This window comes from Chelonia mydas, chromosome 2, assembly GCF_015237465.2.
Source record: "Chelonia mydas isolate rCheMyd1 chromosome 2, rCheMyd1.pri.v2, whole genome shotgun sequence".
Classification (NCBI taxonomy): domain Eukaryota; kingdom Metazoa; phylum Chordata; order Testudines; family Cheloniidae; genus Chelonia; species Chelonia mydas.
In genome coordinates, this window is record NC_057850.1 from 109,057,117 (window position 1) to 109,083,569 (window position 26,453).

The window sequence follows — 26,453 nt, forward strand, 5'->3', positions numbered from 1 at the left end:
ATTTGGCATGCTGTCTTCTCCTTTTGAATACCTAGTTCTGACATAGCCCTTTTCATCCATATATCTCAGAGCACTTCAGAAAGCAGTTCAGTCTCATTATTCACATGACAGATAGGGAAGTGAAGGCACAGAGAGGCAAAGTGATGTGCGTCAGGTTATCCAGCAGGACAGAAACAGACCTGGGAATAGATCCCAGGCCTCCTGAGTTGCAACCTAGCACCCTGTCCAGTAGATCTCATGGCCTCCCAGTGTCAGGGTATTATTACAGTGTTTTGTTTATCAGCAGCATAGAATCAGGAAGTTAGGGCCTGATCCTACACTCACTGAAGTCAATGTCAAAACTCCTGTTGGCTTAAATGGTGGAAGATCCTTTCCTTACAGAGGGAAATCGAGTTCATGTTTACCAATCTAGTTTTAAATGTCCCAAATGGTAGGATTTCCATCATTTTCATTGGAAGACTGTTACATGGCCTAATATATGTTTCTGCCAGTAAGTTTTTTCTGGTATTCATCCTGAATGTGTCTTTTTTTAAATTTTTTCCCATTACTCCTAATGATACCACTGTGCACCATTCAAATTAATTCATCTCCATCCTTGGTTTTTACATTAAAACTGCTAGAACATCTCCCCTGAGTTGTGCTTACATAGCTCTTTGGGCTGACTGTGTTTGGTGACTTCATTTTCCACAAATATGACATTTAGTCTTGGATCTACTCAGAATGTTATGGCTACTATAATAGTCATGGTGGGACTGTCTCAAGTGGTTCCTGGCTCATCGTGCCAAGAGGGGCACAGTCATGATCTGGTGTTTTGGCCTTGGATTAGAGGTAGGAAGGTAGAGCTAGAGGAGGTTGTACCTCCTAGGCATATCCTCTCACCTTGATCCATTGCCATTTGCCAGTGGTCTTTTAGCCAGCTTTCAATCAGGATGGCAGTGCTCCTCCCTAAGTCAATGGGAGATAATAAAAGGAAAAAGTGGAAATAACTACAACTCCACAACCCAAAAAACACCACCTCCGGGAGAAACCATAACACCAGGACCCACCACATGGATTCTACATGACACCCCAATCAACACTACCCCTAGCTAGAGCTGAATTATTTGTATTTTCCAAAGGACTGAACTTCTCCCCCACCATAGAACCTGACACCATAGTAAGGTGGAGAACTAAAAGAATTCTTCCTCCAACTCTGCCTCAAAGAATTCTTTCACAACACAGACACCACCACCCACAACTACTGTGTCCCTACTAACAGTCATAAGAAAAATGAATAATCTGACTGGACACCAACTAGTGGACAAAACCTCACACTTGAACATTACATTGATTGCTTCAGGAAAAAAATAAACTGTGAAATCCTTAACAAACATCACATCCACCACAATCTCTCCGTTGCCGAGTGGACAACTATACAATCCCTGAAATCCAGCCACCAAATAATGATCAAACCAGCAGACAAAGGGGCACTGTCATAGTCCTCAACCATGATGACTATGTCAATGAGGCCAGCCAACAGCTATCTGATACCACGTACTATAAAGAACGTAAAGAAGACCCCACACCACAATTCACTAAAGAATTTAAGGATATCATCAATTCCTTCCCCAAACAACTCCAAGAGAAAGCCTACACCCTCATCTCCCACAAATCCATCCCAGGGACCTTCTACATACTTCCCAGGATACATGAAAAGGGAATCTAGGTAGACCAATCACATCTGGCCATGGAAGTCTTACTCAAAGAATATCGGGACTCACAGAAACCATCTTCAAACCACTCCCTGCACGAAGGGCCAGCTTCCTGTAGGACACTACCAACTTCCTCCAGAAATTCCACAACATCAACGATTTCTTGCCATCATGGATATCAACTCCCTATACACCAACATCCCTCACCATGACAGCATCACTGCCTGCCTCAAATATCTACAAGACAATGGACAACACTCAGATATCCCTCCCAAACACCAAACTCAACCATTTCAGCTTCACCCATAACAACTTTTACTTTCAACAGCAAACACTTTCCCCAAACCTTGGGAACAGCCATGGGTACTAGGATGGCTCCCCAATATGCCAACCTCTTCATGGCCCATCTTGAGGAAAAATGAAACATGAAACCAATGATATACCTGAGATATACTGATGATATTTTCATCTTCTGGGCAGACAACCAAAACTCCTTCACAGACTTTGACAACAACTTCAGCCACCACCACCAACCATTCATCAAACTCTCTCTAGAACACTCCCACACCAGCATCAACTTCCTGCACATCATGATCAGCTTCAACAATAGAACCTATAGAATATATCAGAAATGCCACATTTACCTCCATAGATCCAGCAACCACTCCAGACACACCAAGAAATCTGTTTTCTACAGCTTGGCACACATATACCACAGAATATGTTCTGAGTAGAAAGTTTAGGATACACACCTTAACACACTTAAAACTGCCTTCAGCAAACAAGGATACTTCACCAGAGAAGTAGATTGCATCATGGAACAGGCCACCCTAATTCATAAAATCATAGACTTTAAGATCAGAAGGGACCATTATGATCATCTAGTCTGACCTGCACAATGCAGGCCACAGAATCTCACCCACCCACTCCTGTAATAAACCCCTAACCTAAGCTATTGAAGTCCTCAAATCATGGTTTAAAGACTTCCAGGTGCAGAGAATCTTCCAGCAAGTGCCCCACGCTGCTGAGGAAGGCGAAAACCCCCCAGGGCCTCTGCCACTGTGCCTTGGAGGAAAATTCCTTCCCGACCACAAATATGGCGATCAGCTAAACCCTGAGCATGTGGGCAAGACTCACCAGCCAGACACCCAGGAAAGAATTCTCTGTAGTAACTCAGATCCCACCCCATCTAACATCCCATCACAGGCCATTGGGCATATTTACTGCTAATAATCAAAGATCAATTAATTGCCAAAATTAGGCTATCCCATCATACCATCCCCTCCAGAAACGTGTCAAGCTTAGTCTTCAAGCCAGATATGTCTTTTTCCCCCACTGCTCCCCTTGGAAGGCTGTTCTAAAATTTTACTCCTCTGATGGTTAGAAACCTTCGTCTAATTTCAAGTCTAAACTTCCTGATGGCCAGTTTATATCCATTGATTCTTGTATCCACATTGGTACTGAGCTTAAATAATTCCTCTCCCTCTCTGGTATTTATCCCTCTGATATATTTATATAGAGCAATCATATCTCCCCTCAGCCTTCTTTCTGTTAGGCTAAACAAGTCAAGCTCTTTGAGTCTCCTTTCATAAGACAGGTTTTCCATTCCTCGGATCATCCTAGTAGCCCTTCTCTGTACCTGTTCCAGTTTGAATTCATCCTTCTTAAACGTGGGAGACCAGAACTGCACACAGTATTCCAGATGAGGTCTCACCCTCTCTCTGAGAGAACCTGCTTCAATACAGGAAAAAAAACACCACTGACCACACACCCCTAATTGTCATCTACCATCCCATACTGGAACCCATATGGAGTATCATCAAACAGTTACAGCCCATACCTGATGGGGACCACATCCTGAAAGAAATCTTTCCTGAACCCCCCTTTTCTGCCCTTCAGGCAACCCCCCAACCTTGCCAAACTTTGGCATGAGACGCAAATTCCCCACAGACCAGGACACACCAACTCAAAGAGGAACCAGACCCTGCCATAACAATAGATGCAAAACCTGAAGCTGTATCTCCACTGCTTCGTGATCAATCCTGCCCCCAACACACCTTTTTAAGATCCCTGGCTCCTATGCATGCCTATCACAACGTGTGCTGTATCTCATCCCGTGCATCAGATGCCTCAACAACTATGTGGATGAAACTAGACAATTGCTGTGCTCTCAAATGAACTCCCACAGAAAAATGATAAAGGACAAAAACATCCTATCGCCTGTGAGCGAACACTTTTCACAAAAGGATCACTCCATATCTGACCTCTCAGTCCTTATCCTCAAAGGAAATCTGCACAACACCTTCAAAAGGCTAGCCTGGGAGCTTAAATTCATAACTCTACTAGACACCAAAAATCATGGATTCAGTAGAGATGGTGGTTTTATGTCTCCTTACACCACACGGTAACCCACTAACCCTCCTTTGTCCTAGGACTGATGAGGTGTTACTTGCCCGCTTCGTTGTGAATGGTCGCTTGCAACAGGTGTTAACTCCTTATGCTTAAAAATCTGTCTTACCTTGTATTTAGCTGTGAAACACTGAGTACCTTTTCCCAGATCTGAAGAAGAGCGCTGCTGCGTGGCTCGAGAGCTTGTCTCTCTCACCAACAGAAGTTGGTCCAATAAAAGATATTACCTCACCCACCTTGTCTCTCTAATATTTCTAATAAGATTTCTTGAGACACTGAATCAAATGCTTTCCTAACATCCACATTTATTACGTCTACAGTGTTCACTAATACTTTAATTCTGTCGAAAAGGTTGTAGTATTTATAAAGCTGAGGTGAATCCTCTCCCCATTAAGGTCAATAGTGAAATGCCCAATTACTTCAGTGACGCCAGGATTTCACTCGGGAGTTTGCTCATGGTTCTGTCACCTCGTAGAGACCTGGCACAAGCCATTTGCGATTTCAATTAAAGTCACAAGTCAGATGATGATAGTGCTAGAGTTAGTCCTTGATTTTGTATGGCCAGATCCAGCGCTAGTGCAGTTTGGCATAACTCCAAACCTACTGGCTTCAGTTTACACCAGCTGCAGATCCAACCCATAGTGACTTTTAAAATTAGCCCTGGTTCAAATTATTTTCAAATTTTGTAGGAAGTAGAAGTTAGACGTATGGGATGGCAATTGCCAGAGTCTCTCTCCTTGCCTTTATTAAAAACCAGTTCTACCGCACATTAGATTTTGTCCACCACTTTGGTACTTCAAGATGGCAGTGATTTTCAATGGTATAGTAAATTCCTTAGTTAATTAGTATTGTCTCTAACTAATTCCCCCAATGCTCTAGGTAGTATATCACCTGCGGTGGCTTATTTGTATATGTTTCCAAGTATTCTTTTACCTGCTCTTTATCCTTAGTTACTTTTACAGGTTCTTCATCCCTACTGTTTGTCCATACTTTTCTAGGTTTTTCTTATTGAAGTAACCCCCTCTTTTCTTCTTGGTGGGGTTTTTCAAAGTACTCAGTGTTGGCCTAACTCTGCTCTCCCACTGAAGTCAAAGGTAAAACTCCCATTTGTCTTCAGTGGGAGCAGAGTGAGGTCAAAACCAAGCGCTTTTGAAAATCTCACCCTCCTTCCCCTAATAACACCATTCAGTTTTGCTCCTAAGATATTGAGCCTCTATAGACATAGATAGGTTTCCATGTAGGTAGACGGATATATCCATTTGTATACACACACACAGAAAAGGTGTGGTGGAGGTGAAGGTCTTTTCACTCCTAGTTTGAGCAGCGTGAATGAACATTTCTTGTTAGTGCTGTCTCTGTGGGAATGGCTTCCCGTTGTGGTTTCTGGTTAACACTTCTTGGGCCGTATAGGAAATGATCAGATAACAAACTGTACTGTGTCGGTGAGAAGAACAGTGCAGTTAACTTAACTATACATTTGAAAAGGTTAGTAAAAAAGAGCAAGTGTAATACTTTTGAACTTCAACAAAGGTGCTTGCTTATGTATCGATCCAAACCCCATTGAAGTCAATGGACAGACTTCTACTGACTTTAGTGCGCTTTGGACCAGGCCCTGTTTGCCCAGGTTCATAAATGTGCTGCATGCACTCTGGTATTTGACATACCATAACATACCAAGTATCACACTGTGCACATGGTAATCTGCTTTACTGATACAGAGTGTGTTCTTAGTCTTGCAAGTGCCACACTTTCTTCCACCTCACCCAAGAGCTCACAACATAAAGCATAGCAAGAGGCGGCAGGACATGAAAGAAGCAGCACTTTGCTGGAAGCACTGAGCCAATTCTACATCCTGTAGTTTTTGCTGGTCTTTCATCTTTTTTTCTCTTGTTATTTTAAAAAATCCATTTCATACAGTTTTGAGTGTTTCCTACACCCCAATCTTCTGCCCACAATGTTGCTGGTTTGTTAAGTGCCTCAAATGGCGGCTTTCTGACTAGTTCAGTTTTATTAAAAGAGAACTGAAATGCATTTAAAAAAATAAATAGTGAGTTACAAGCCAATAGCAGCAAACAGAGAATGGGCCAACCCTACATTATCCAATTTCTGTTGACTTCAATAGGAATTGTGAACGAATAAGGACTGAGTAAAAACTGAGTTTGGATTTTAAGAATTGCTCCCTGGTCTTCCGTATCAATGCTGCCACAAATAACTGCTTTAGTAAGGATCCTTATTTAAAGATGATCTAAGTGGCTTTTAACCTCTCAAAATCTAAATTCAGGTCCTCCCTAAAATGAACAGCCCATACTAGCACAAGGATCACAAATGGATGATGTAAGGCATGCAGGAATCAAGCAACATGCAAGAGTTGTGCCTGGTTAAGGATGCATGCACTTCCCATAGGTGTTGGCCTGTATATTCTTTGGATGTTTGCTGCTGTGGGAAATGACTTGGGGATTTGGCCCTGCATGAATAAATGATTCACTGGGAAGAATGCAGGGTTTTTTCCATTGGGTGCAATAGGGTGGTAGCTGCCCTCTTGCCCCATAACAATACTGTCTCAGAGGATCCACCAAAGCATTGTGTTACCGTCTCCCATTCTGATAATTGCTGACAATTTCAGGAAACATGTTTCTTGAAAACAAGCCAGTGGCATTTGGACTCACCTAACTAACCACTGGCTCTCGTTAGAGATACAAGTATTTTCAAGACAATTCAGTTGCAGGCAGTAATATCCACTATAGGAAAATTCTGCTGGCCTGGGACAAGTGGGGTAGGCAGCAGTGTTTACAAGATGCTAGTGCTGTTATAGCAGTGCTTGGAACGCTCATGAAATGTTTGGAGCACTTCTGAATGTGGACCAGAGGCATTTACAAACCTCTCAAGTCCTGGAACTGGTACTGTAAATGCCAACATTCTCGAGGGTAGGCCAGCGTATAGTGAGACCTACCCTACTGGGGAGTCTTTTAATTGCTGCCATCTTACCTGCTATTCCTCAGTGCATGGTGCTTGCAGTAAAAATATCCTGCAGTAGTAACTGCATTATAAGACAGGTTTCAGAGTAGCAGCCGTGTTAGTCTGTATTCTCAAAAAGAAAAGGAGGACTTGTGGCACCTTAGAAACTAAGGTGCCACAAGTCCTCCTTTTCTTTTTGCATTATAGGATGAGATCAAGACTGCTATCCCAGGAAATTCTATAGGAAAATTCTCTATATATGCATGGATTTTGATAAAGGAGAAGGAGGTGTTCTTCGCTTCTTCTGCCCATTTAACTTCCGTTGTTCTTTAGTTATCAAACCTTTTTTAGCATAGCTCGGGGGAGGGGGAGCTCATTTAGGGATGGGCCTGAACTGCAGACTCACCCATGGAAGTTAAAGATTGTTTGCCTCTGGGGTTGTAATGCAACCCATTATTGAAGAAGAGACCCAGCCACAAAATTGAAATCTGGAACTGGGCTTGGATTCCAAACATCTAAGTTTAGAGGTGTTTGGGCCAATCACTAATCTCATTTGAATCCACAAGGTACCTGTACTATTTGTCTAATTTATAGGAAATGTACAGTGGACAACTTGGTAATATTTTAATGATAACAGAAGTACAGTTCCCTAATGAGTGAATTTAACTGTTCACCCTTCCTTGTCTAGCAGCTAGGATAAGAAATGAATAAAAACCAGCAGTATCATCGTTATTTTCCACTGCACGTGGCTTTAAAATCTCCCATGTATAATATTGTTGCTTTTGTCTCAGGCAGGTAACGTCGTGACAGGAGAGATGGTGGAGGAACTTATTCTTTCTGGAGCAGATATCATTAAAGTGGGTATCGGACCTGGTAAGTCAAATCTGGGCTGAAAAGTGAAGACGTGGGTGAAGGAGTTGTTGCATAGATGAACCCAATGTATATGTCACAGCCATTCACCTGTGCACTGGGTCGCACTTTTTAAAGGTGCCTGGGCCCATTCATGTTAGCAGAGTCGTAGAGTCCTTTCTCAGAGACAGTTTATGTGAGAGATAACGGGCAGGATATATGCATGAAGAGCCACAAAGAATGATTGACTGAAGAGCTCAAGGATTTAAATGTGGAGGAGGCTTGGAATTTCTTCAACTATACGAAAACTGTCTGAAATTTGCATCGCAAGCAAATGAAAAACTTGTAGGGAAAAGCACCAGACCTAGCTGGATGAATAAATCACCTCAAAATAGGTTATTAGGAGTAAGCAGAGAGCACGTAGTAATGGAAAATAGGGGTATATCAACCAAAAAAACCCCTACATTGTGGATATTAGAAAATGTAGGAGTAAAGTGAGAATTGCTACAAGTCAAGCTGAATTAACTCTTGCCAAGGAAATTTAAAAAACCTTCTTATTATTTATCTAAATAAAAAGAATAAGGAAGGATGAGGTTGGGATGCTAGTGTGGATGGGAAAGAGATTAAAGATAATCTAGGTCTGGGCCAAAAACTAAATGAATGCTTTGCTTTGGTTTTCAGTAAGGATGATAATATGGAACATGTTCATGAAGACAGTAAGGCTGATGAAGTGAGTGTCTAGACATGGAAATTATCACTTACGTGGTGGAGGAAAACCTTGATGTGCAAAAACTGGGCAGACCAGATCATTTCCATGCCAGAAAACTGAAAGAATGGGCGCATGGGATTGCTATTCTGGTCGCAAGGATTTTTAATAAATCTGTCTATTTGGGGGAAGTACCATATGATTAGAGCATCGCTAACATTCTACCTATATTTAAGAAAGGGAATAAAGTGATCATGTGCTTGTAGACCTGTAAATCCGATTTCAGTAGTATGCAAAGTGCCTTAGAACAAATTGTGAAATGAAGAATAATTAAATTAACGGAGGTAAATGGTAAAGGGCATGTTTACCAAAGGTAGATCATACCAGACTAACCTGATTTCCTTCTTGCGAAAATAAGTGATTATTTTAGATAAGGGAAATGCAGTGGATTTAGAATATTTGAAGGGGAGAAGGCAACAGGTTGTGCTGCAAAGTGAAATAGCAGAGCGGAGGGAGGTTACTAGTGGAGTTCCTCGAGGATTGGACTTGGGACCAATCTTATTTACTATTCTTTTATTAATGATCTCGGCACAAAAAGTAGGAGTTGCAAATTGACTGATGATACAAAGATGGGAGGAGGCATCGTCAATATGGAGGCGTATCAGAATATTAGGAAACTCTGGATGCTCTTGAAAACTGGAGTGACAGAAATGGGATGAAATTCAATAGTACAAAACACACTTAGGTCTAATAATAATTCCTGCTACAAGCTGGGGGCTTATCACTCAGAAGCAACAGGGGAGGCAAGAAACCTGGGTGTGTGGGTTGGTCACAGGATGACTATGAACCACCAATGTGATGCGGCTGTGAAAAAGGCAAATGCAATCCTAGGATGTATCAGGTGAATCATTTCCAGTAAAGCGAGAGAAATATTAATGACACTGTACAAGGCACTGCTAATTTGGAATACTGTGTGTAATTTTGGTCACCCATGTTAAAGATAAATTCAGACTGGAACAGGTGCAGAGATGAGCGACTAGGATGATCAGGGGAATTCAGGGCCTATTTTATGAGAGGTGACTGGAACAATTTGGCTTGTTTAGCAGAAAGAAGGCTGAGATGGGATATGAATGCTCTCTATAAATACGTTGCGGGGTAAATACCATGGAGAGTGAAGAGCTATTTAAGCCAAAGGACAATGTCGGCACAAGAGCAAATGGATATAAACTGGCCATGATAAATTCAGGTTGGAAATTAGGAGGAGGTTTCAGAGCGATGAGATTCTGAACACCTCCCAACAGGAGATGTGGGGACATTAGTTTTAAGAGTGAGATGGACAAATTTATGAGTGCAGCTGTATGATGGGGTTGCTTGTGATGGTAAGGGGTACAGCTTAGCAGCCCTGTGGCTCACCTCCAGTTTATGGCTTATGTTCCTGAAAGCTCATGATTCAGGGTTTCAGCCAGCCACCTGCAGGGGTCAGGAAGGGATATCTTCCTCCCTAGTGTTTGTTTGTTTGTTTGTTTTTTAAATCTCCTTCCTCTGAAGCATCAGAGATGGCCATGGCTGGAGATGGGACATTGAATGGGGAGGGCCCAAGGTTTTGAGGTGGCACTCAGCATTCTTTCTCTCTCTCAGGTGTTTGACTGGCTGGTCCTTGCTCAAGGTCGCCATATTTAGGGGCAGGAAGGAATTTCTCCCCCATGGCAGATTGGCAGTGACTGTTTTTTTTTCACCTCTGTCTGCAGTGTGTGGGTGTGGGTCACTGCCAGGATTCTCTGGGTATATCTCAGTTATTTCCCATTGCAGGGACCTCGGGCACTGGAGCACCTCAGTCCCTCCTATTCTCTGCCTTTGGCTCATAATAGTCTAGTCTCCTGTGGGCTGTAATACTTTGGTCTAATTTCAGGCGTTGGGTTTAGGGTGCTGGGTGGTGTTGGTGGCCTGTGCTATATAGGAAGCCAGACTGGATCCTTTCTGGCCTTAAGCACCCTGACTCTATTAGCAAACAAGACTTACAGTGACAGGAGCTGGATCTGTTTAGCTTAACGAAGAGAAGTTTAAGGAGTGACTTGATCACAGTCTGTAATTACCTACATGGGGAGCAAAAGTTTGATAATGGGTTCTTCAGTCTAGCAGACAGAGCAATGACAAGACCCAATGGTTGGAAGTGGAAGATTGGATGTTTTTTAAAAGAGAGATTCTAGTTCAAACGGAATTATTTTGGGTGAGTTCTAAGCCTTGTGTTATACAGGAGGGTTGGACTAGGTGATCACAGTGGTCCCTTCTGGCTTTGGAATCTATTTCACGGTGTTATTATCTGAGCTAAAGATGTGTGGGTGATAGGAAGCATGGTGGTGTCGGCACAATCAATGGCAATACTATGTTCAGGACTGCTGGTGAGACTTGCCGCATCCTGTTACAAAAAAGACACGCTGAATCATCTCAGTTAAGTCTCCTGAGGATATATTGTTCAGGGTAGGCACTTTTATTTCATCTATTGCCTAATAAACATAGTGCAAATCACTAGATCATTTATAAAACGATATTAAGATCAGATTGCCGCCTTGCACACCTCTTTAAAGTGCTTTGAGATCCATGGACGAAAAAGCACTAAGTACAAAGGTATGATGCATTAATATTTAGTAGTTGTAATGCGTATGTTAATGGTTTCTTAGCTGCCAATCACTGTAGCACTTTCTAGGGTAAATTAAATCTGTGTGCGAGGATCCCACAGGATTTCATAAGTCTTTTGTATTTTTCCTTGTTCCCTTCCCTGGTATTTCTATCTGGGATATAGAGCTAGAATTTCTTTCCTCTTCTTCTGTCTCCTACCCCTTCGGGCCTGTGTCTTAGGGTATGTCTACACTACGAAATTAGGTTGAATTTATAGAAGTTGGTTTTTTAGAAATCGTTTTTATATATTGTGTGTCCCCACGGAAAATGCTCTAAGTGCATTAAGTGCATTAACTCGGTGGAGTGCTTCCACAGTACCGAGGCAGGCGTCGACTTCCGGAGTGTTGCACTGTGGGTAGCTATCCCACAGTTCCCGCAGTCTCCGCTGCCCATTGGAATTCTGGGTTGAGATCCCAATGCCTGATGGGGCTAAAACATTGTCGCGGGTGGTTCTGGGTACATATTGTCAGGCCCCCGTTCCCTCCGTCCCTCCATGAAAGCAGCAGCAGACAATCGTTTCGTGCCTTTTTTTCTTGAGTTACCTGTGCAGACGCCATACCACGGCAAGCATGGAGCCTGCTCAGGTAACCGTCACCGTATGTCTCCTGGATGCTGGCAGACGTGGTACTGCATTGCTACACAGCAGCATCAACCCATTGCCTTGTGGCAGCAGACGGTACAGTAGGACTGGTAGCTGTCATCGTCATGTCTGAGGTGCTCCTGGTCGCCTGTGTGAGGTCGATCAGGAGCGCCTGGGCAGACATGGGCGCAGGGACTAAATTGGAGTGACTTGACTAGGTCATTCTCTTTAGTCCTGCAGTCAGTCCTATTGAACCATCTTATGGTAAGCAGGCAGGTGATACGGATTGCTAGCAGTCCTACTGTACCATCTTCTGCCAGGCAGGCAAGAGATGAGGATGGCTAGCAGTCCTACTGCACCGTCTTCTGCCGAGCAGCCATGAGATGTGGATGGCTTGCAGTCCTTCTGCACCATCTGCTGCCAGCCAAAGATGTAAAAGATAGATGGAGTGGATCAAAACAAGAAATAGACCAGATTTGTTTTGTACTTATTTGCTTCCCTCCCTCCCCCGTCTAGGGGACTCATTCCTCTAGGTCACACTGCAGTCACTCACAGAGAAGGTGCAGCGAGGTAAATCTAGCCATGTATCAATCAGAGGCCAGACCAACCTGTTTGTTCCAATAAGAACAATTACTTAGGTGCACCATTTCCTTTTGGAACCCTCCGTGAAGTCCTGCCTGAAGTACTCATTGATGTAAAGTCACCCCCTTTGTTGATTTTAATTCCCTGTAAGCCAACCCTGTAAGCCATGTTGTCAGTCGCCCCTCCCTCCGTCAGAGCAACGGCAGACAATCGTTCCGCACCTTTTTTCTGTGCGGACGCCATACCAAGGCAAGCATGGAGGCCGCTCAGCTCACATTGGCAATTAGGAGCACATTAAACACCACACGCATTATCCAGCAGTATATGCAGCACCAGAACCTGGCAGAGCGATACCGGGCGAGGAGGCGACGTCAGCGTGGTCACGTGAGTGATCAGGACATGGACACAGATTTCTCTCAAAGCATGGGCCCTGCCAATGCATGCATCATGGTGCTAATGGGGCAGGTTCATGCTGTGGAACGCCGATTCTGGGCTCGGGAAACAAGCACAGACTGGTGGGACTGCATAGTGTTGCAGGTGTGGGACGATTCCCAGTGGCTGCGAAACTTTCGCATGCGTAAGGGCACTTTCATGGAACTCTGTGACTTGCTTTCCCCTGCCCTGAAGCGCATGAATACCAAGATGAGAGCAGCCTTCACAGTTGAGAACCGAGTGGCGATAGCCCTGTGGAAGCTTGCAACGCCAGACAGCTACTGGTCAGTTGGAAATCAATTTGGAGTGGGCAAATCTACTGTGGGGGCTGCTGTGATGCAAGTAGCCCACGCAATCAAAGATCTGCTGATATCAAGGGTAGTGACCCTGAGAAATGTGCAGGTCATAGTGGATGGCTTTGCTGCAATGGGATTCCCTAACTGTGGTGGGGCCATAGACGGAACCCATATCCCTATCTTGGCACCAGAGCACCAAGCCGCCGAGTACATAAACCGCAAGGGGTACTTTTCAATAGTGCTGCAAGCTCTGGTGGATCACAAGGGACGTTTCACCAACATCAGCGTGGGATGGCCGGGAAAGGTACATGATGCTCGCATCTTCAGGAACTCTGGTCTGTTTCAAAAGCTGCAGGAAGGGACTTTATTCCCAGACCAGAAAATAACCGTTGGAGATGTTGAAATGCCTATAGTTATCCTTGGGGACCCAGCCTACCCCTTAATGCCATGGCTCATGAAGCCGTACACAGGCAGCCTGGACAGTAGTCAGGAGCTGTTCAACTACAGGGTGAGCAAGTGCAGAATGGTGGTAGAATGTGCATTTGGACGTTTAAAGGCGCGCTGGCGCAGTTTACTGACTCACTTAGACCTTAGCGAAACCAATATTCCCACTGTTATTACTGCTTGCTGTGCGCTCCACAATATCTGTTAGAGTAAGGGGGAGACGTTTATGGCGGGGTGGGAAGTTGAGGCAAATCGCGTGGCTGCTGGTTACGCGCAGCCAGACACCAGGGCGGTTAGAAGAGCACAGGAGGGCACGGTACGCATCAGAGAAGCTTTGAAAACCAGTTTCATGACTGGCCAGGCTATGGTGTGAAAGTTCTGTTTGTTTCTCCTTGATGAAACCCCCTGCCCCTTGGTTCACTCTACTTCCCTGTAAGCTAACCACCCTCCCGTCCTCCCTTCGATCACCGCTTGCAGAGGCAATAAAGTCATTGTTGCTTCACATTCATGCATTCTTTATTCATTCATCACACAAATAGGGGGATGACTACCAAGGTAGCCCAGGAGGGGTGGTGGAGGAGGGAAGGAAAATGCCACACAGCACTTTAAAAGTTTACAACTTTAAAATTTATTGAATGCCAGCCTTCTGTTTTTTGGGCAATCCTCTGTGGTGGAGTGGCTGGTTGGCCGGAGGCCCCCCCCGCTGCGTTCTTGGGCGTCTGGGTGTGGAGGCTATGGAACTTGGGGAGGAGGGCGGTTGGTTACACAGGGGCTGTAGTGGCAGTCTGTGCTCCAGCTGCCTTTGCTGCAGCTCAGCCATACATTGGAGCATACTTGTTTAATCCTCCAGCAGCCTCAGCATTGAATCCTGCCTCCTCTCATCACGCTGCTGCCACATTTGAGCTTCAGCCCTGTCTTCAGCCCGCCACCTCTCCTCCTGGTCATTTTGTGCTTTCCTGCACTCTGACATTATTTGCCTCCACGCATTCGTCTGTGCTCTGTCAGTGTGGGAGGACAGCATGAGCTCAGAGAACATTTCATAGCGAGTGTGTTTTTTTCGCCTTCTGATCTTCGCTGGCCTCTGGGAAGGAGAAGATCCTGTGATCCTTGAAACACATGCAGCTGGTGGAGGAAAAAAAAGGGACAGTGGCATTTAAAAAGACACATTTTATAGAACAATGGGTACGCTCTTTCAGGGTAAACCTTGCTGTTAACATTACATACATAGCACATGTGCTTTTGTTACAAGGTCGCATTTTGTCTACCCCCACCGCATGGCTACCCCCTCAACCCTCCCCCCTCCCCGTGGCTAACAGCGGGGAACATTTCTGTTCAGCCACAGGCAAACAGCCCAGCAGGAACGGGCACCTCTGAGTGTCCCCTGAAGAAAAGCACCCTATTTCAACCAGGTGACCATGAATGATATCTCACTCTCCCGAGGATAACACAGAGAGATAAAGAACGGATGTTGTTTGAACGCCAGCAAACATACACTGCAATGCTTTGTTGTACAATGATTCCCGAGTACGTGTTACTGGCCTGGAGTGGTAAAGTGTCCTACCATGGAGGACGCAATAAGGCTGCCCTCCCCAGAAACCTTTTGCAAAGGCTTTGGGATTACATCCAGGAGAGCCGCGAATGCCAGGGCAAATCAATCCTTTCACATGCTTGCTTTTAAACCATGTATAGTATTTTAAAAGGTACACTCACCGGAGGTCCCTCCTCCGCCTGCTGGGTCCGGGAGGCACCTTGGGTGGGTTCGGGGGGTACTGGCTCCAGGTCCAGGGTGAGAAACAGTTCCTGGCTGTTGGGAAAACCGGTTTCTCTGCTTGCTTGCTTGCTGTGAGCTATCTACAACCTCATCATCATCTTCTTCGTCCCCCAGACCTGCTTTCGTGTTGCCTCCATCTCCATTGAAGGAGTCAAACAACACGGCTGGGGTAGTGGTGGCTGAACCCCCTAAAATGGCATGCAGCTCATCATAGAAGCGGCATGTTTGGGGCTCTGACCCGGAGCGGCTGTTCGCCTCTCTGGTTTTCTGGTAGGCTTGCCTCAGCTCCTTAAGTTTCACGCGGCACTGCTTTGGGTCCCTGTTATGGCCTCTGTCTTTCATGCCCTGGGAGATTTTGACAAAGGTTTTGGCATTTCGAAAACTGGAACGGAGTTCTGATAGCACGGATTCCTCTCCCCATACAGCGATCAGATCCCGTACCTCCCATTCGGTCCATGCTGGAGCTCTTTTGCGATTCTGGGACACCATCATGGTCACCTCTGCTGATGAGCTCTGCATGGTCACCTGCAGCTTGCCACGCTGACCAAACAGGAAATGAGATTCGAAAGTTCGCGGTTCTTTTCCTGTCTACCTGGCCAGTGCATCTGAGTTGAGAGTGCTGTCCAGAGCGGTCACAATGGAGCACTCTGGGATAGCTCCCGGAGGCCAATACCGTCGAATTGTGTCCACAGTACCCCAAATTCGGCCCGGCAAGGCCGATTTAAGCGCTAATCCACTTGTCAGGGGTGGAGGAAGGAAATCAATTTTAAGAGCCCTTTAAGTCGAAATAAAGGGCTTCATCGTGTGGACGGGTGCAGGTTTACATCGATTTAATGCTGCTAAATTCGACCTAAAGTTCTAGTGTAGACCTGGGCTTAGAGGATATGTTTACACTACAAAGGAAAGACCTGTGGCCATGAGTCTCAAAGCCTAAGTCAGTTGACTAGGGCTCCTGCTCTGGGGCTAAAAAGAGCAGTATATACATTTGGGCTAGGCTGGAGCCTGATCTCTGAAACCCAGCAGGGGAGGGTTTCAGACCCTGGGCTACAACTCAAGCCCAAATGTCTACACTGCTACTTTTAGCCCCCAGCGTGTGAGCTTTGTGAGCTCAGGCTCTGGCACTCGCTGCTGTGGGGCGTCGTCTTCTTTCTTTCTTTTTTTTTTTTTTTTTTTTAGTGTTGGCAAACCCTCAGTCACTGGATGTTGGTTGTCGAACAAGGGTGTGCCTGGTCCTTTTGTGTCTTCCCATTTACCTTTCCCCTTTCTGGTCAGCTCCCAGACTGCTGCGCTGGGCATCACAAAATGGGGAAGAGATGGCCAGCCCTCTGTAGAGATAGAGGTGGTTAGGGACTATTTAGAAAAGCTGGACGTGCACAAGTCCATGGGGCCGGACGAGTTGCATCCGAGAGTGCTGAAGGAATTGGCGGCTGTGATTGCAGAGCCCTTGGCCATTATCTTTGAAAACTCGTGGCGACCGGGGGAAGTCCCGGATGACTGGAAAAAGGCTAATGTAGTGCCCATCTTTAAAAAAGGGAAGAAGGAGGATCCTGGGAACTACAGGCCAGTCAGCCTCACCTCAGTCCCTGGAAAAATCATGGAGCAGGTCCTCAAAGAATCAATCCTGAAGCACTTACATGAGAGGAAAGTGATCAGGAACAGTCAGCATGGATTCACCAAGGGAAGGTCATGCCTGACTAATCTAATCGCCTTTTATGATGAGATTACTGGTTCTGTGGATGAAGGGAAAGCAGTGGATGTATTGTTTCTTGACTTTAGCAAAGCTTTTGACACGGTCTCCCACAGCATTCTTGTCAGCAAGTTAAGGAAGTATGGGCTGGATGAATGCACTATAAGGTGGGTAGAAAGCTGGCTAGATTGTCGGGCTCAACGGTTAGTGATCAATGGCTCCATGTCTAGTTGGCAGCCGGTGTCAAGTGGAGTGCCCCAGGGGTCGGTCCTGGGGCCGGTTTTGTTCAATATCTTCATAAATGATCTGGAGGATGGTGTGGATTGCACTCTCAGCAAATTTGCGGATGATACTAAACTGGGAGGAGTGGTAGATACGCTGGAGGGGAGGGATAGGATACAGAAGGACCTAGACAAATTGGAGGATTGGGCCAAAAGAAATCTGATGAGGTTCAATAAGGATAAGTGCAGGGTCCTGCACTTAGGATGGAAGAATCCAATGCACCGCTACAGACTAGGGACCGAATGGCTAGGCAGCAGTTCTGCGGAAAAGGACCTAGGGGTGACAGTAGACGAGAAGCTGGATATGAGTCAGCAGTGTGCCCTTGTTGCCAAGAAGGCCAATGGCATTTTGGGATGTATAAGTAGGGGCATAGCGAGCAGATCGAGGGACGTGATCGTTCCCCTCTATTCGACACTGGTGAGGCCTCATCTGGAGTACTGTGTCCAGTTTTGGGCCCCACACTACAAGAAGGATGTGGATAAATTGGAAAGAGTCCAGCGAAGGGCAACAAAAATGATTAGGGGTCTAGAGCACATGACTTATGAGGAGAGGCTGAGGGAGCTGGGATTGTTTAGTCTGCAGAAGAGAAGAATGAGGGGAGATTTGATAGCTGCTTTCAACTACCTGAAAGGGGGTTCCAAAGAGGATGGCTCTAGACTGTTCTCAATGGTAGCAGATGACAGAACGAGGAGTAATGGTCTCAAGTTGCAATGGGGGAGGTTTAGATTGGATATTAGGAAAAACTTTTTCACTAAGAGGGTGGTGAAACACTGGAATGCGTTACCTAGGGAGGTGGTAGAATCTCCTTCCTTAGAGGTTTTTAAGGTCAGGCTTGACAAAGCCCTGGCTGGGATGATTTAACTGGGACTTGGTCCTGCTTTGAGCAGGGGGTTGGACTAGATGACCTTCTGGGGTCCCTTCCAACCCTGATATTCTATGATTCTATGATTCTCATAGAAGCCTGCTTTGTTCTTTTTTAATAGCTGTGATTGCAAACCATTAGAAAACACTTAGACATAAACATCCCAGAGCATTCAACAGAAAGCAGAAAATAGTTGCTCTAGAAATACCTATCTTTCATACAGCGCCTGTCATTGGTAGCTCTCAGAGCACTTTAACACAGTAGGTAAGTATCATTAGCCTCAATTTACAGATAGAGAAACTAAGGCACAGAGGCAAAGTGACTTGCCCAAGGTCATCCAGCAGGTCAGCAGCAGAGCTGGGAGCAGAATGCAGTTCTTCTAAGGCCCGATTCAGGGCTTGGCCACTGGACCGCAATGCAAAGCAAAGGGAAATGTAAAAACAGATAAGACTGGGTTTAAGTTTGAAAGTGTCAATCGGATTGACCAGTATAGCACTCACTGATTAAAAGATCCAGGGACAGGCGGGTGAAGCCTTTTAGCTCATGTAGTGAACTCCGTGAATAGATAATTTGAGAGCTGCAAAGGCTTGCAGTTGTGTCCAGAACAATAGAATGTAGGAGGACCATAAGATACCTTACATGCAAACAGCAGAGATGTTGAGGTGTAATGACTACCATACAGGTGAATTATCACAGAAATAATTTAGTCTGTGGTATCTAAGTGGAGACAATTAACAGTGAATGCACTATACTCTCTGCTGGGAGACCTGTCAGAAAAGATCTTCAGTTGTAATCCAGCCTAGAAGCAGACGTAACAAAGTTCACTCACAGAAGATCAAATCTTGAGGTTTTTACTCAGACGAACTCCCATCCTGTTTCAGAGAAAACTGCCTTGATAAATTATAAAGCTTGAGGCAGCTAAATAGTTACAGTAAAGGTTATATTTAAATTAATTTTCCAACCAGTTTTCAGAAAAATCAGTCACTGTTTAAATATCTTTACTCCTGTGAAAGATCAGTGGAAGTTGCTATTTTTCCAGTAGTTCCCTTCTGCTTGTATATGTTGATTAGGGCTTTGGAATCTGGGTTTGTTTGACTGCTTTACAAAACTGACAGGTTTCAGAGTAGCAGCCGTGTTAGTCTGTATCCACAAAAAGAAAAGGAGTACTTGTGGCACCTTAGAGACTAACAAATTTATTTGAGCATAAGCTTTCATGAGCTACAGCTCACTTCATCAGATGCATTCAGTGGAAAAAAATTGAATGCATCCAGTGAAGTGAGCTGTAGCTCACAAAAACTTATGCTCAAATAAATTTGTTAGTCTCTAAGGTGCCACAAGTACTCCTTTTCTTTTTGCGAATACAGACTAACACGGCTGCTACTCTGAAACTTCACAGGAATTGTAGTTTTGGTGCTTCATGCTAGCATTCTTTTCTGTAGAGTCGATTCCCTGGTTGGGCTACATCTCCCACAAGGCATGGTCTTTCCTCTTAGAGGGAAGTACATCATGGGAGTCCCTGGCAATGGTGGTGCATTATAGGAAAGGAAGTCCAAATTGGGAGTCTGGGCAATAAAAGGGAAAGGGGATATGGGGCATCTGAACTATAACTCCCATGAGCCACTGTGGCAGTGTTTCAAAATCAAAATATTTCACTTTTCAAATTTTGTTTTATGATGAAAAATTAAAATTTTCCATGGAAGGCAGACACTTTTTGTTTAAAAAAATATTCATTTAGGCTAAAACCCAATTTTCTGTTGTGGAAACAAAAATCAACAAAAAAATTTTTCTGCTAGCCTGTTGGCTACATTCTTTTGATCTTATTTTCTTTTCATCTAGGTTCTGTGTGCACCACCCGGATTAAGACAGGTGTGGGCTACCCTCAGCTGAGTGCTGTGATCGAGTGTGCAGACTCTGCCCATGGCCTGAAGGGGCATATCATTTCTGTAAGTGAGTATAGTCTGCCAAACACCACTCGCTGCAAATCAGGGCAGGAATGCTGAATAAACAGCCCAGAACACTGAAAATAAGGATCTTCATTAAACTCTTTTGTAGTTCTTAGTTAATCAGGCAGAAGTTTGCAACGGTACAAATGATACCCAATTCCCACTGACTTTCCGTGGGAATTGGGCACTTAATTCCTATTTATGCTTTTGAAAATTTCCTTCTCAGCCTCCTGCACCCCGCAGTGGAAAATTACAAAACTCCAAAGTCTGGGTATATAAATTAACAGAATTAAAAGAATGTTAACATTTTTATTTGGAGCCAAACAACTGTCCCTGTGGAAGGAAGATCCCTTTGAATGGGTGAAAGAAAAGTGAGCCTGCCAGTGAGCAGGACATGGGGAGTCACAGGCAGCCATCCTATTAGAAGCTCGTGTGCTGACGACAGGACCATTTCAGACAGTGGAGCTGCAGGAGTCCTCACCCCACCAAGACAAGTTGAAATGTTGGGGGAGTACTGCAGAGCCACATGGTGTGGAGTATGAGCTGCTGCAATTTGACTGAGCTTTGTGGTGGTAATGGCTTGAGGCTCTGGGGAATAAAAATGTCTCCCCATCCCAGTAACTTGATGCTCTGAAATGTTCTAAGTTGAAATGGTCTGTTTGTATTTCTTGGAACTGGATGTGTAATAGAGTGGGGGCAGGGAGGAGGGGGAAGGAAAGCAAGTACTAGTTAAAATCAGATCTTTATCCCTTTTTTATTATTCATTCATATATATATTTTTCTTCTCCCCTGCTCACCTATATGGAATTCACAAGAGCAAGTAGAAATACCTGACCATATATAAAAGAAATTCATAATTTTATGAGTTATGGAGTTTTACAGATGTGTTCATGGCAACAGCAGAGACCAAAACAATATGTATGAAAGGGTGAGCCACGATCAAGAAGTCTTGAGAATTTAAGAGGTGGTATCAAAGCAATGATGTTTACAGGACCATCCTGATTTTCCAATGATCCTTTTCTCCCGCTCACCATTCTAAAGAATTTTATTTTTTAATAGAGATGGGCTCAAAATTTGGATCGAGATCCATATTTCAAACTCCTTGAAGTCTTGGATCAGGTGTTTTGATTTGGGCCCAGATCCAAGGTTTGACTGGGGCCTCAACTCTAGGTTGTTTTTTGTTGTTTGTTTGTTTTTTAATAAACTCTATCCACTTAAACACTGCTCACTTGCCTCTTGGATACGTCTAGATGTTGAGCTGGGAGTATGATTCCCATCTTGAGGAGACATGCCCATGCTAGCTCTCGTCAAACTTGTATGATAAAAATAGAGTGTAGTTGCAGCATTGTGAGCAGTGGGAGGGGCTAGCTGCCCACAGTATGTGCCTAGACTGGGGAAGTACTTGGGGTGGCTAGACCTTCCTGCCACTCGCACCAGTGACTACACTCTTTTTTTAGCATGCTAGCTTGATGAGAGCTAGTGCAAATAGGTCTCCTTGAGCTGGGAATCACACCTGCAGCTCAAAGTTTAGACATACGCTTGGAGAACAAAGGCTTTAGGCTTTTGACAGCAGGCAAAAAACAAGAACCTGTCATCCCTTCTGCCAGTACTTGAGTCTGGCTCCCTTAAATTGCTGGAGAGATTACAGTTACTAAGAGACAATGGGAATGGGAGTATTTTCATTAATTTACACATGAGAGTTCCCTTGTAGAGAGATTGTTAATGGATACAATTGGAGGCATGGCAAGGAAGAATCCAGTGTTTGGATGCACTATAATAGGGCTTTTTTTAATACTTGGACTTTACGGTAATTGAAGTACAGTTAAAGTCAGAACAGTGATTGACTCAAATTCCCCTCCCAGTTATGACCATGCAACCCCGTTTAGTTCAATGAGACGGTAGGGCTCTATATTTAATCCATTTCATTGATCTCAAGCTCAGATACATTCTGTTAAGGGGAAAAAAAAAGGAAATATTTTCCCCCCTAACTGCTGGCACTGTACACTCTGCTTGGGATCTGAGCATTGCAGCTGGGTTCTTTCTGACTCTTGTGTCATTACCAGTAATAAAGGGTCTGCGGGCTGAATTTAGCTGTGAATTTTGCTGATGGCATATTTCTTAGCTATCTGTTCTAATGTAACGTTATGCATTTATACCACACTCATCACTGTGATATCTGACTGAGTGTTTTGCAAAATCCACTCACTTAAAATGGTTACCTTCTCTTTAGTTCTCTGTCCCCTATCCACAAAAAGATAGAAAGGCTCTATTTTATTGTGAGAAAGCTCAGGCTTATGTCAGAGAGAGGTGTCCCTAAAATAGGGTGGACTCAACCCACTGAAAGCTTTGAAGATCAGGACTTGAGGGGAGCTTCTGTTCTCTCTGTGCCTACACTTGAGAGGATGGCGTGATTCCCAGATTGAGGAGACATACTCACAGTAACAGTGTGCTAAAAATAATAGCTGCTGCCTGTGCGACACTCTCCATCCCCAGTACAAATCCACCGTAACCCTCTGGCTATGTATTCAGGGTGGCTAGCCCATGTCACCACTGCTGCTGCTGCCTGTGTTACCGTGGCTACGTTGCGGCTAGTTTGAGAGCTAGCACAGGTATGCCTACATGACCTGGGAATCACACCCCTAGCTTGTAGTGTAGATGCAACCTAAGAGATGCAGCGCAGAACCTGCATCCCAAGCAGAGGGAGTTCTAACATGGCTTTCGGCCACCTTTGCACACGCCTGATCCTCGGCAGTTTTGGGGGCCAGAGCAGCTTCCAGCGTAATTTAAACCTGGCGCCTGTGTTAGTTATGAGAGCCTCCCTGGGCTACCGTATGGGCAGCAGCACTGCCTGGAAAGTCTGCAGCCTGCCCCTGACAAGCCCTTTAAGCCAGAGCTTGTGACTTATGGGGGAGTCCTTGGAGGACAGCCTTGTGGCTGGGTGCTACAGTACCTGAGCCAGGGGAATCCTCCTCCAGCTGGAACCGAGGCCTTTAGGGTTCCTTTACACCACTGGAATCCAGTGTGAAGGGATTAGACTGAGGGTGAGGATGGAATTACCCCACACCGCTCCGGGGGTGGGGGGTGTACACTCCCCGTGAATTTCCCCAACACCCCTCCCAGTTTTGTGAACTAGTTACATGCAGTGTTTCCTGTTTAGTGTCTGGAAATTTGAATTGAAATTGAAATATTAATACACACTTTAAAAGCATATACAGTGTGTGATAAAATATGTGTATCTGAAAAAGTATAATAGATTTGAAAAGTATGAACATAGACTAGCTTCCTTATACAGCTGTTGTTCTTTATGACAATGTCAGTGCATTCATTTTGGTGATGTTGGCCAACCTAATAATTTCAAATTATGATTTGTAAGCAAAGTCTAAATGAGCTCTCCCTGACAGCTAGTGATGAGCTGGGGAGAAAGGCTTCAGGACCAGATTGTATTTACATTCACACCTAATCTACCTAGGTATCCAGCAAACAGAACTGTGTTGCCCAGGTGATAGATTTTGGCTGGGGTTAGGTTACAAATTACTTGAATGCAGGAGGGGGCAGGGCAGGTGGAGGGTAATGAAATGTAGTTTTTCTTATTGTCTGAGTAAAGGGCAGTAGAACTGTACTTAGCCTGTGCTGATTGAGGGCAACAAGAGAGAGGGTGGGGACAGGTGTTTTGCTTGATGGTCTACCTGAGTCAGAAGTACTGTTTGACCTGCCCCTCTCCACTGTTTAAAGACAGAGCTGATTAGGCTCCATAGAGAGTCTTTTGTTTTGTTAAGTGACCACTACAGCTGAAATCACTGAAAATCAGGTCTAAGTGCTTAGACCTGCTGTGGGACAGTGTTTCTGTGGAAGAGACGGCCCAGTCTGCACTAGCAGTGAGGTTCCCCCACTGAGAGCTCAGCTGAAATCACTGAGAGCTGGGTGGAACCTCAAGAGACCAACTCGCAGAGGTCACAGTGGCAAATGGCAGCAGAAGGTGGCGGTGCAGGGCCATTGGCAACAGAGCGATGGAGTGAACAGTGGCACAACGAACAACAGTGGCAAGAGCAAACAGTGAGCAGCTGGAGGAACAAGCAGGGTGCCTTCTTGCCCCCCACCTGGGAGGTGAACTCATGTGAAAGCACCTCTGAACTCTGAGTCTCCACTGACCAAGGACAGCACCGTGAGTGTTAATGAGGCTGTTAAGAATGCTGGAGACACAACACAGTTCATGCGAACAAACATGGCTGTGGCATCATACTTTCTATTTAAGCAAGAGATACCACACACTACAAACTGGAGGCCAGTGTTTAGTTCATTGTCACTTGTTCATCCTGAAGTTGAACACTGGTTCTGAACAAGACCAGCAAATGCTCACTGTCTTTCTGCCAGAAACTCAGCTGACTGGCTAGAAGCATGTGGTGCAAGAGTGAAAGACTCAAATGCTGAAAAAGTGAAGAACTCTCTCACCACAAAAAAAATTTGTGTACCGGCTGATGAATGCAATGATGCAAATGCGCATCAAGTGTTAAGTCATTGTGTCTGTTATCTTGATGTCAGCGGTCGGCCAGTAGATGCATTTCTAGATTTTCAAGTTATAGAAGACACATCGGCTGCATCTGTGACAACCCACATCTTAGAAGAGTTACATGCTTGTCAATTGGACCCCAAACAGATGGCTGCTTGTGCATTTGATGGAGCTGCAAACTTCTCTAGAAGACATGGTGGAGTATAAGTTTTGCTCAGAGAAAAGTGTAACCCTAATCTCTCCTATACACACTGCAGAGGCCATCTACGCCAACTAGTGCTAGAACAAGCTGCAGACTCTTCAAAAGACATTTAAAAAGCTATAAATTTAATGTCTTCATTATATTCTATTTTCAGCAAGAGTCTAAAAAGACTGAATATCATGGAAAATACAGAAGATACACTGGGACTGAAGTTCAAATTAGTCCAACCTGGGAAAACCCTCTGGCTTTCTCATGAGCGATCCTTGGCTGTTGTCTTAAAATTACTTCAGCCAAGTAATTCCAAGTTGGCTTTGGAAAGTATCTACCAAGATGGGATGGATCTAAGTAGTGAGGCTGGTGGATTACTTTTGCTGTTACGTTCAGAGAAGACTTTTGCCATTCTCTCCCTTATAAGTCTACTGTTGAAACCACTTGGATCATTGAACAATGCCATCCAGGCATCTGCTAAAACAGTAGTAAATCTTTGTCCAGCAATAGAAGCTACATTTGGATCAATCAGAGAGCTGTCATTGAAAAAGTACTGGAAGAAGCAAAGACTTCAGTCCAGAAGTTGAGTAATGGAGACATTTATATCGAATCCTTAAGTGAAGAGGACAAGAAGTGTTTGTTAAGACAACTGAAAAAGTACACAGACTTGATTCTTAAAAATCTACATCAGCGACTTACAGATTCTACTCAACCTCTATGTAGATTTTACAGATCCCAGTCCTATAAAACACCGACAGTTGAGTGAAGTGAGGCACTACCAGCAATGGGGTTGCCGTGTGCTCAGGACAGAATAGAGAATTTGAACAATGAATGAAGATTTGACTTCAACTTCTTTTTTATCATCACTAGTGGCTCGACCCGATCTTTGTGCTATGTTTCCTGGGATGAAAGAAGTAGGAATTCATCTCTTGTTACTCCCAGTCACAACAGCTACAGTTGAGCATTCTTTTGCCTCATTGAATAGAATTTTGTGTTCTGAAAGAAGTCTCCTTCTGTCTGATCTTGTGAATGATCTAATGAGCATATCAGTTGAAGGAATGGAAGTACCGGACACACGAGAAGCCACCAAAGATGAACGCATTGCATCCAAGAAGCTCATTAACAGAGTTGTGCAAAATTATAACAAGGAACCAAGAAGGATGAAGATGTAGTGCTTCATAGAAGGCTTGAGTAGCCAACTTTAATTTTTCTGATTTTAAAACATGAGTTAAATCTAATTAAATGGTCATGAAACATTTTTCAGTTTTTCCTATGGTGCCATAGAGCCACGTTCACCCTCATGGTCTCACCCCTCCTCAGCCCTGACCCCTCCACCCTCCCGTAAATTCAACCCTCCCCCCCCCCCGTATTTCAATTCCTGGGGAAAACACTGTAACTGATCTGCAGCATTCAATCAGGCATTGGGGAGGTGACTGGAAAACCAGGGTAGTGTGTGCACATCAACTCAGAAAGCTTGAGCAGGGGATCTGCCACATTCTGAACCACCTGAGGGTTTTCACAGCTTCTTGTTTACAGCCCCAGGTGCTGCGTGTTACAAGAATCAAGCCTGGAGGTGACAAATACATGGATC

At 44.6% G+C, this 26,453-nt stretch overlaps 1 protein-coding gene across 6 annotated transcripts in view; it reads left to right on the plus strand.

Annotated features, from left to right (window-relative positions):
* GMPR (guanosine monophosphate reductase) overlaps nucleotides 1-26,453 on the plus strand; it is a 66,157-nt gene that overhangs the window by 15,915 nt on the left and 23,789 nt on the right. For all 6 annotated transcript variants that reach the window (XM_037893105.2, XM_037893104.2, XM_037893106.2 and 3 more), the window contains 2 exons: nucleotides 7,847-7,928; nucleotides 20,059-20,165. In XM_037893105.2, the coding sequence (XP_037749033.1) occupies nucleotides 7,847-7,928; nucleotides 20,059-20,165 (189 nt within the window). The remainder of the gene's footprint in view (nucleotides 1-7,846; nucleotides 7,929-20,058; nucleotides 20,166-26,453) is intronic.